Genomic DNA, 9530 nt, shown 5'->3' on the forward strand with positions numbered 1-9530 from the left:
CACCATGCTGCCCTCAGTGTTAATCCCACCCCGTCCGCCCCAGTGCCATGCTTCCCTCAGCCTTAATCCCAGCACCGTGCTGCCCTCAGCCATAATCCCACCCTGTCCGCCCCAGCGCCGTGCTTCCCTCAGCCTTAATCCCAGCACCGTGCTGTCCTCAGCCTTAATCCCACCCTGTCCGCCCCAGCGCCGTGCTGTCCTCAGCCTTAATCCCACCCCCATCCGCCCCAGCGCTGGGCTTCCTTCACCCTTAACTCCCCTCTGTCTGTACCAGCGCCCTGCTGGCCTCAGCCTTTGCTCCCTGTTCACGCCATTGCCGTGCTGGCCTCAGCCTTAACTCCCAGCCCGTGGCCATTTCAGCTCTGTGCTGATATCGACCCTTGCACCCCAGCACTATCCACACCAGCGCTGTGTTGGCATCGTCCGGAACGCTGATGCTGTAACTGTTTCTCTCTCATTGTCTCACCCTTCAGGCTCTGATAGATACCTAGGACCTAGAGACACCTCCCGGCTGAACAGCCGAGACCCCTCTTCCTGGACAGTGGAGGACGTGATGTATTTCGTACGAGAAGCTGATCCACAGCTGGGACCCCATGCCGATCTCTTTCGAAAACACGTAAATATATCTGTGTGTATATCCAGCTGGAGGGCCGAATCCTCCTCTGGTGTAAATCGGGGTGCTCCAGTGACGTTAACTCTCTCAGTCATAGAGATGGAGGCAGAAAAACCCAGTTAGATGCTCAAGTCCAGCTCTCTGGCCAATGCAGGGTCACCCCCAATGTACATTTACTAGTGCTGTGTTTGGAGAGATCTAACCTAGCCTTGCCCCAGTGAGATCTGGCGTCACTTTCTCTGTGGCTGAAGGTAACTCAAGTGATGTGAACATCTATGTGTATCCCCAGAGAGATAGGGCAGAGCATCACCAAATACTCTTGTGCCGCACTCCAAGGCTGTGAACATGGGCAGGCATTCCAGCTCTCAGCTGGGATCGGACTCAGGGTCTTCAACACCAAACGAACTGTGACACTTACTATTTACTCTCTTTACTGAAAAAATGGTCACTCCTGGAACCTTGAAATGCACCTCCCCTGCAGGGAAATGTCTCCCTCATGATGAATCCTATTGAATGGCAGTGAATTGCTGGTCAAAAGACCCTTCCACCACCCTTCCACAGGACAGGTTGGATTGAAAGGTTCCAGGTCTGTATGTCCTCGTGTATCTCTGTTCAATGTAAAACCCTGCAGTAATTCACTGAGAAGGGTGTACGGTTAAAATTACAAGGGTGGAAACCCCAACTACAAGGTTCCAGCAGGCACTTCGCTACTTTTTGCTGTCATTTCACATCCTAAATGGTAATGCAGGTGCAGCCAGAAAAACAAGACAGGACTGTGCTGCGTGCACCTGAACCTGGAAGATGCGGAGCACCTGGCCATGTTCCAGCAGAGCATTTAAGCACATGCTTAATTCCAAGCCTGTCTCTCATCCCACAGGAAGTCAGGGGCATGACTCACATGCTTACGTGCTCTCCTGGCACGGGACTGGAATGCCCAGCAGGCCTTACGTTCCCTGAGCACAGGTTGCAGCTGCAGGTTGAAAGTTGCACGTCCTGACTTCTGGTGACTTTTTTAAATTTTGTGATCTCGTCCATTTGAGGAGGCACATTGGCAGCTGCTGGTGCTCGGGGGGAGACACTTTTTATCAGTAGACAGTACAGATGGCTCTGAAATGGGAAGATGCTTCTTAAATTATATGAGAAGAGTGCCTGGTGCTTTACCAAGGGTTAATGCCACAGGCGCTGGGTCTACAGTTCTGAGAAATGTTGTTTTCATGACAAAAAAGTGACTATTTGCAGGATAGTGCAGATTGGACCGAAAGTTTCAGAGCCCTCAAATCACGGTAGCTGTTGGTTTGGTTCAGGTTGAGTGGTTTGTTCTTAGAGGCTTTTTCTGTGTGTGTTTCAGTGAGGCATCTAAACTTTCCCCCCTGCAAACTGTCCCACTGACAGCCTCTGGTCCCTTCAGAGCTCGTGGCCTAGCCAGGCACAGAGAACGGTGTGTGATGATGTCACAAGGTGGGAGCCAGTAATAAAAGGTTTTGTCCAGCTCAGCCTTCAAGCTTTAAGCACGTTTGACTTACATGGTGTGGGACTGGCTGACTATGTGGACCTAGCCACACTGCCTCCAGCTGGGGGAATCACAGGACATGAAGTTTGCTTGGCTTTTCCAGAAACCTGCCCTCGCCAGCAGAGACCGGCTGTTGGGGGCGCTGAATGTTTGTTCCCTTAGGCTACAGCCTGGAATTGATGGAGGGTACATTGATGTTTGTGTCTGGCCACCCTGGGGTGAGTTTACAGATGTATTAGCTCACCCGTGCAGGCAGCCCCTCAGCAGTGCTTTGGGCCTTAGGTCTCGTGGAAGCAAGTCGTGCCTTTGTACACCAGGTGACTCCTGTCAGCGCCTCTTCCCACTGGGAAAGCTTTGCCTGCTACCCAGGAAGGGCTAGATGGGGGGTGAGGTGGGGCTTGTGCAGTCTGCGCCATTTGTTAGGGCATAGCAGATTCCTCTACTGGGGGCAGCCCATTACCACACCCCTACTCAGCATCCTGCTTCCTTTCCAGCGTGTGCCAAACAACACGAAACAAAGGAGAAATTGAGAACAACAATTGTGGGGTTAAGGCACTGGTCTGGGAGTCAGGAGGCCATGGTTCAATTCCTGGCTGTGCCACAGATCCGCTGTGTGACCTTAGGCAAGTCACCTGGTCAGCCCATCACTCTGCTCGCTGCTGAGTGGGGAGGAGAGCCTTTGGCTCCCGTGCATGGGGTGCAGTGAGGCTAAAGGGAGTGATGCTTGTGAAGTGTGTTGAAATGCTTGGGTGAAAGGTGCTACAAAAGTGCAGGTTAGTGCAGTTAATAACCATGGGAAGTAAAAAGAAAAGGAGGACTTGTGGCACCTTAGAGACTAACCAATTTATTTGAGCATAAGCTTTCGTGAGCTATAGCTCATTTCATCGGATGCATACTGTGGAAAGTGTAGAAGATCTTTTTATACACACAAAGCATGAAAAAATGGGTGTTTACCACTACAAAAGGTTTTCTCTCCCCCCACCCCACTCTCCTGCTGGTAATAGCTTATCTAAAGTGATCACTCTCCTTACAATGTGTATAATAATCAAGGTGGGCCATTTCCAGCACAAATCCAGGGTTTAACAAGAATGTCTGAGGGCAGGAGGGGGGGTGTAGGAAAAAAGAGGGGGAAATAGGTTACCTTGCATAATGACTTAGCCACTCTCAGTCTCTATTCAAGCCTAAGTTAATTGTATCAAATTTGCAAATGAATTCCAATTCAACAGTCTCTCGCTGGAATCTGGTTTTGAAGTTTTTCTGTTGTAATATCGCAACTTTCATGTCTGTAATCACATGACCAGAGAGGTTGAAGTGTTCTCCGACTGGTTTATGAATGTTACAATTCTTGACGTCTGATTTGTGACCATTTATTCTTTTACGTAGAGACTGTCCAGTTTGACCAATGTACATGGCAGAGGGGCATTGCTGGCACATGATGGCATATATCACATTGGTGGATGTGCAGGTGAACGAGCCTCTGATAGTGTGGCTGATGTGATTAGGCCCTGTGATGGTGTCCCCTGAATAGATATGTGGGCACAGTTGGCAATGGGCTTTGTTGCAAGGATAGGTTCCTGGGTTAGTGGTTCTGTTGTGTGGTATGTGGTTGCTGGTGAGTATTTGCTTCAGGTTGGGGGGCTGTCTGTAGGCAAGGACTGGCCTGTCTCCCAAGATTTGTGAGAGTGTTGGGTCATCCTTCAGGATAGGCTGTAGATCCTTAATAATGCGTTGGAGGGGTTTTAGTTGGGGTATGAAGGTGACGGCTAGTGGCGTTCTGTTATTTTCTTTGTTAGGCCTGTCCTGTAGTAGGTGACTTCTGGGAACTCTTCTGGCTCTGTCAATCTGTTTCTTCACTTCTGCAGGTGGGTATTGTAGTTGTAAGAATGCTTGATAGAGATCTTGTAGGTGTTTGTCTCTGTCTGAGGGGTTGGAGCAAATGCGGCTGTATCGCAGAGCTTGGCTGTAGACGATGGATTGTGTGGTGTGGTCAGGGTGAAAGCTGGAGGCATGTAGGTAGGAATAGCGGTCAGTAGGTTTACGGTATAGGGTGGTGGTTATATGACCATCGTTTATTAGCACCGTAGTGTCCAGGAAGTGGATCTCTTGTGTGGACTGGACCAGGCTGAGGTTGATGGTGGGATGGAAATTGTTGAAATCATGGTGGAATTCCTCAAGGGCTTCTTTTCCATGGGTCCAGATGATGAAGATGTCATCAATATAGCGCAAGTAGAGTAGGGGCTTTAGGGGACGAGAGCTGAGGAAGCGTTGTTCTAAGTCAGCCATAAAAATGTTGGCATACTGTGGGGCCATGCGGGTACCCATAGCAGTGCCGCTGATCTGAAGGTATACATTGTCCCCAAATGTAAAATAGTTATGAGTAAGGACAAAGTCACAAAGTTCAGCCACCAGGTTAGCCGTGACATTATCGGGGATAGTGTTCTTGACGGCTTGTAGTCCATCTTTGTGTGGAATGTTGGTGAAGAGGGCTTCTACATCCATAGTGGCCAGGATGGTGTTATCAGGAAGATCACCGATGGACTGTAGTTTCCTCAGGAAGTCAGTGGTGGTCTCGAAGGTAGCTGGGAGTGCTGGTAGCGTAGGGCCTGAGGAGGGAGTCTACATAGCCAGACCGTCCTGCTGTCAGGGTGCCAATGCCTGAGATGTTGGGGCGCCCAGGATTTCCAGGTTTATGGATCTTGGATAGTAGATAGAATATCCCAGGTCGGGGTTCCAGGGGTGCGTCTGTGCGGATTTGATCTTGTGCTTCTTCAGGGAGTTTCTTGAGCAAATGCTGTAGTTTCTTTTGGTAACTCTCAGTGGGATCAGAGGGTAATGGCTTGTAGAAAGTGGTTTTGGAGAGCTGCCGAGCAGCCTCTTGTTCATATTCCGACCTATTCATGATGACAACAGCACCTCCTTTGTCAGCCTTTTTGATTATGATGTCAGAGTTGTTTCTGAGGTTGTGGATGGCATTGTGTTCTGCACAGCTGAGGTTGTGGGGCAAGTGATGCTGCTTTTCCACAATTTCAGCCCATGCATGTCGGCGGAAGCACTCTATGTAGAAGTCCAGTCTGCTGACTCCAACTTCAGGAGGAGTCCACCTAGAATCCTTCTTTTTGTAGTGTTGGTAGGGAGGTCTCTGTGGATTAGTATGTTGTTCAGAGGTATGTTGGAAATATTTCTTGAGTCGGAGACGTCGAAAATAGGATTCTAGGTCACCACAGAACTGTATCATGTTCGTGGGGGTGGAGTGGGTTTGTGGGGGGGGGAACCTGGATTTGTGCTGGAAATGGCCCACCTTGATTATCATACACATTGTAAGGAGAGTGATCACTTTAGATAAGCTATTACCAGCAGGAGAGTGGGGTGGGGGGAGAGAAAACCTTTTGTAGTGGTAAACACCCATTTTTTCATGCTTTGTGTGTATAAAAAGATCTTCTATACTTTCCACAGTATGCATCCGATGAAGTGAGCTGTAGCTCACGAAAGCTTATGCTCAAATAAATTGGTTAGTCTCTAAGGTGCCACAAGTCCTCCTTTTCTTTTTGCGAATACAGACTAACACGGCTGTTACTCTGAAACCTGTCATGGGAAGTAAAGAACTCCAGCAACATTGCACCCTGGCTGACTCTGGCCTGTCTCTTGGCCAGAACCACCTCAGAAAAACCAGGATTTTAAATCCCGTCTCTGGACAGACTTCTCTCTGAGTGAGGGACAGAGGGGGAATCTGAAGATGAAAACATTATCAGACAAAGCCCGTAAAGTAATTCATTCTACTCCTCAAAATATCACAAGCCCAAAGTGCTTGTGGGATGGAATTTGGTGTTGACACAGGCCAAGTCTCTGTTCGGCTGTCTTGTGGGAGTCCTCAGAGTAGCTGTTTAATCAGTTTCACAATCACATTCACCTTTGTACTTTCAGAGTTCATTTGGGGGCATCTCCGGCTTCCCCAGCTAAGCCCACTGCACATTGCCAGCAGGCCAGTTCAGAGTCCTGGGGTTTAGCAGGTGCTGCCCAGACCTGAGGAGGCCCCAAGCATCCAACATGTTACTTCCCTTTCCCCTGGCAGTCACCCACCTGCACGTGGCCCCGCAGCAATGGCTGACATGAAAGGGGGGCTCCATCTGGCTGTGGCAGGAGGCACATTCTCTTTCCTGACTTCCTCCTACGCAGTTGTGGCTGCAGAAGCCTTGGTTCTCTCTGGTTTCACAGAGATGTGGGGCTGCTCTTTGCAGGAAGGAGCCTGGGTATTATTAGAACAGCTGGAATCAAAGGGCCAGGGGGAGTCAGTATCATGTGAGCAGCCAGCTCTTTAACCGACCCCCATGGGCCACAGACCACGGCTTAGAGCCGCTTAGTGCATGTCCCAACAGCCCTCAATCACCCGCAGTCACCCCTTATGAATGGGCTGTGGCTCGGCAAACCATCCCTGTTGTCTAAACAGCCCCATCCATGGCATGCTTTGAGTGTCATTGATCAACCCCCTCCAAATGCTCCAGTTAAACAGAGGCACAGCTTGGGTGGGAGAGAGCTGAGAGGGGGTGGAGGTGGACAGTGGAAGGTTTAGCAGCTGCCATTTCCTTATGGAGCCGAGGATGAGGTGGGGGAGGCAGAGGGAGTCACTGCAAGGAATGTCCTGCTCTTTTGGACTCTGTCTTTCTCTTTTCTGAACTGCAGCCCCTCCCTGCCAGGCAGTGCCACTTGAGCCAGCCTCACAGTAGGAATTATCTGCCCGGCCAGGATGTTGGGTCGTTCTCGTTTGGCCCAGGGCGGGCGGATGGGAAGGATTCGTGATCGTTGGAGTGGCTGGCCTGGGTTGGTGGGAGCTGCGGGGCAGTGGGTAGGGAGGGAATGCCTTGGAAATGGCTGACACAGAGGCTTGTTAGGCTGGCGTCAGTCAAGTGTTCCCATGGAGTTTACAAGAACCTAGTGAAGTGTAGGGAAGGAAAACCTGCCTACCCCGGTGCCAGCATATTTCCCACAGTACTCCTGGGAGAGAGGTTCCAGGGGTGCCCTGGCTAAGCCAAGCAGTGATTTCAGGCTAGTGATGGCGCCAGCCGGTGCCAGGATTTGTAGGGCAGAGCGAGCCTTGCTAACACTGACCTTCTCTTGCTCCCTGGTGCCAGGAGATTGACGGCAAAGCCTTGCTCCTCCTGCGGAGCGACATGATGATGAAGTACATGGGGCTGAAGCTGGGTCCGGCGCTGAAGCTCACCTACCACATCGACAAACTAAAGCAAGGCAAGTTCTGAGAGGACTCTTTGCGGGACAGCCCGTGGGAATGCCGGGCTCCTGGCCACACCCAGTCACGCCCCCCTGCAGACTGGTACGCATGCATACACCGCAGGCAGACACGGCCCTGAATTGCCTGCAGATCACTACATGGATCCACTGACCCCCTCCTTCCACTGTCAGGAGCACAGTGGGCACGTGAAAGGAGACAGACAATTTGTTGGCTCCCCTGGGGACCAAACAGAGCTCGACTCATGGATGTCCTGACGCAAACAGAAGAACCCTTCCCTTACTCCTCAGTTGATGCTCGTCTGCAGAGCCCAGGCCCTCTGCACCCGAGGGGACGAAGACACACTGTGTTTCGCAGAGCTCTTCAGAGCCCTGGGCTTCTGTGGTGCTGGATCCTTTCCCCTTTGGTCCCCTGCAGAAATGCGACTCTCTCATGTCTTTCCTCTGCCCCGGTTCCCTGGTCTCTCCTGGCTGTCTGGTTCGGCCTAGCTTTGTTTCCTTGCTCTGTGTCAGATGGACAGCTCTGCTGCAGATCCTACCATGCTGGCATGCCAGGCTGGGCAGGACAGGCTGTGAGAACCCAACTCCTGGAGTTGCAAATCCACTCTGACTAACACTATGGCAAGCTTAAAAGACTGTGCACCCTGCTCCCAGCCTTCCGTGAAGGGCTGCGTGCGGGGGACTGCAGCCCAGAGCATGGTCACACAAGCCTGCTAGTCCTACTGTCTTGACAGAGCAGCCTTTCCTCCTTGGCTGGGTCCTCCTGCCCTTGGGGGCCCGTAGCTGGTGGACTTCCTCATGCTGGCGATGCCGAGGTGGCAATTTCTTTGTATTTATTTCTGACAAGGAGGGAAGCTCAGCTGAGGCAGACACCGCTGAGAGCCCAGAAAGGACTGACGCCTTCCCAGTTAGCGTGGGCTGTGGGCTAGGAGGGCTGGGCGCCCTGTTGAATTCTCCCTTTTTTAAGGTGTCATCTGTTTAGGAAACAACTATGAAATGTTTTGTATCTGTTATGAAATGGCAACCCTCAGAGCTCTTTACCCAGCAATGTAAAGGTTCGTCTGTCCAGATGGTACTGTAGAATGGCCTTACCTCTCCATTTCATTCTGCTACCCATCAGCAGGATCCAGGGGTGTGTGACCGGGGGCTGGCTGTGTGACAGCAGGATCACAACTTCTGGGAAGGCCCGTCCCTCTTTCTGCCCTTCCTGGGCCTGTCCCAGCTCCCGGCCAGCACAGCTTCTTTCAAGCTGTTTAATGTATTTATTTGTGATGGCACTTGAGCAGTGACCCACTGTCCCACATCTGAGTTGCTGCAGCTGTAGAGAAATGGGGTGGAGAAGAGCCTCGCCAGTGCCCCACACCTGCCGTGGGGAAGGAGCCTGCTCCCTAGGGAGCCAGTGGGACTTTTCCATGAACTCCGATGGGAGCAGGCTCTTCGTCGCAGCTGTTAGAGCCCTGCAATGGAAAACAAGGGCTGGGTAATGCCCCGCACAGTCTCACTGCCTGGCATGTGACAAGCAGAGGGAAGAGCTGCCCTGCCCCTTGGTGTGCCCATGAGTCAGCTCGGAGGGCATGGTGGGGTTGAACCCTGGCCTGCTACCCGCATGCTGAGAACATTGCCCAAAGGGACAGGATGTAGGGAAATCTCCATCACAAGCACTTCTTTCCTCTCCTGCCTTTCCCTCTTGCCGTCTGTCCTCCCCAAGCCAGGGGCTCCCTGGCTTAGAGTGCCACGGGAGCTCTTACGTGGCTCTGCTTTACCCCTAAGGGGAAATTGGAAAGAAAACCCACATGTAATAAAAGGCTATTTGTAAAACAAGGTCTCTGCTAAATCCTAGCGGCTGTCCCCAGTGCCCAGCGCAGCACAACGAACCAGGCGAGGGGCTCGGCCTCCTCACCGTCCCATGGCCAGCAGCAGCCCAGGAACCTCTGCCTTGGTTTTCACCTTTCCTTTGCTGCTGTCCAGCTGCAGACGGGCCTCTCGCAGGCAGGTCCCAGGGCAGCGGGCCAGCGCTTTCCTCTGCACTCACTTTATGTTGAGTTGTTTATAAATAAAAGAATAGCAGAGTTCCTCAGCTGGCTTTGTCCGGTGGTTAGAGAGGCCTTGAAGTGCCTGCTGTTGCAGCAAGGCCCATTCTACCGGGCTGTCAGCCCCCCACGCAGC

The 9530-nt window shown here is 51.8% G+C and overlaps 1 protein-coding gene across 6 annotated transcripts in view; it reads left to right on the forward strand.

The window, feature by feature from the left end:
* Positions 1–9185, forward strand: part of SCMH1 (Scm polycomb group protein homolog 1) — a 121116-nt gene extending 111931 nt beyond the window's left edge. For all 6 annotated transcript variants that reach the window (XM_073317931.1, XM_073317932.1, XM_073317934.1 and 3 more), the window contains 2 exons: positions 474–616; positions 7250–9185. In XM_073317931.1, coding sequence (XP_073174032.1) covers positions 474–616; positions 7250–7375 — 269 coding nt within the window. In that variant the 3' untranslated portion in view covers positions 7376–9185. The remainder of the gene's footprint in view (positions 1–473; positions 617–7249) is intronic.
* Positions 9186–9530: the final 345 nt, after the last annotated feature.

This window comes from Lepidochelys kempii, chromosome 19, assembly GCF_965140265.1.
Source record: "Lepidochelys kempii isolate rLepKem1 chromosome 19, rLepKem1.hap2, whole genome shotgun sequence".
NCBI lineage: Eukaryota > Metazoa > Chordata > Testudines > Cheloniidae > Lepidochelys > Lepidochelys kempii.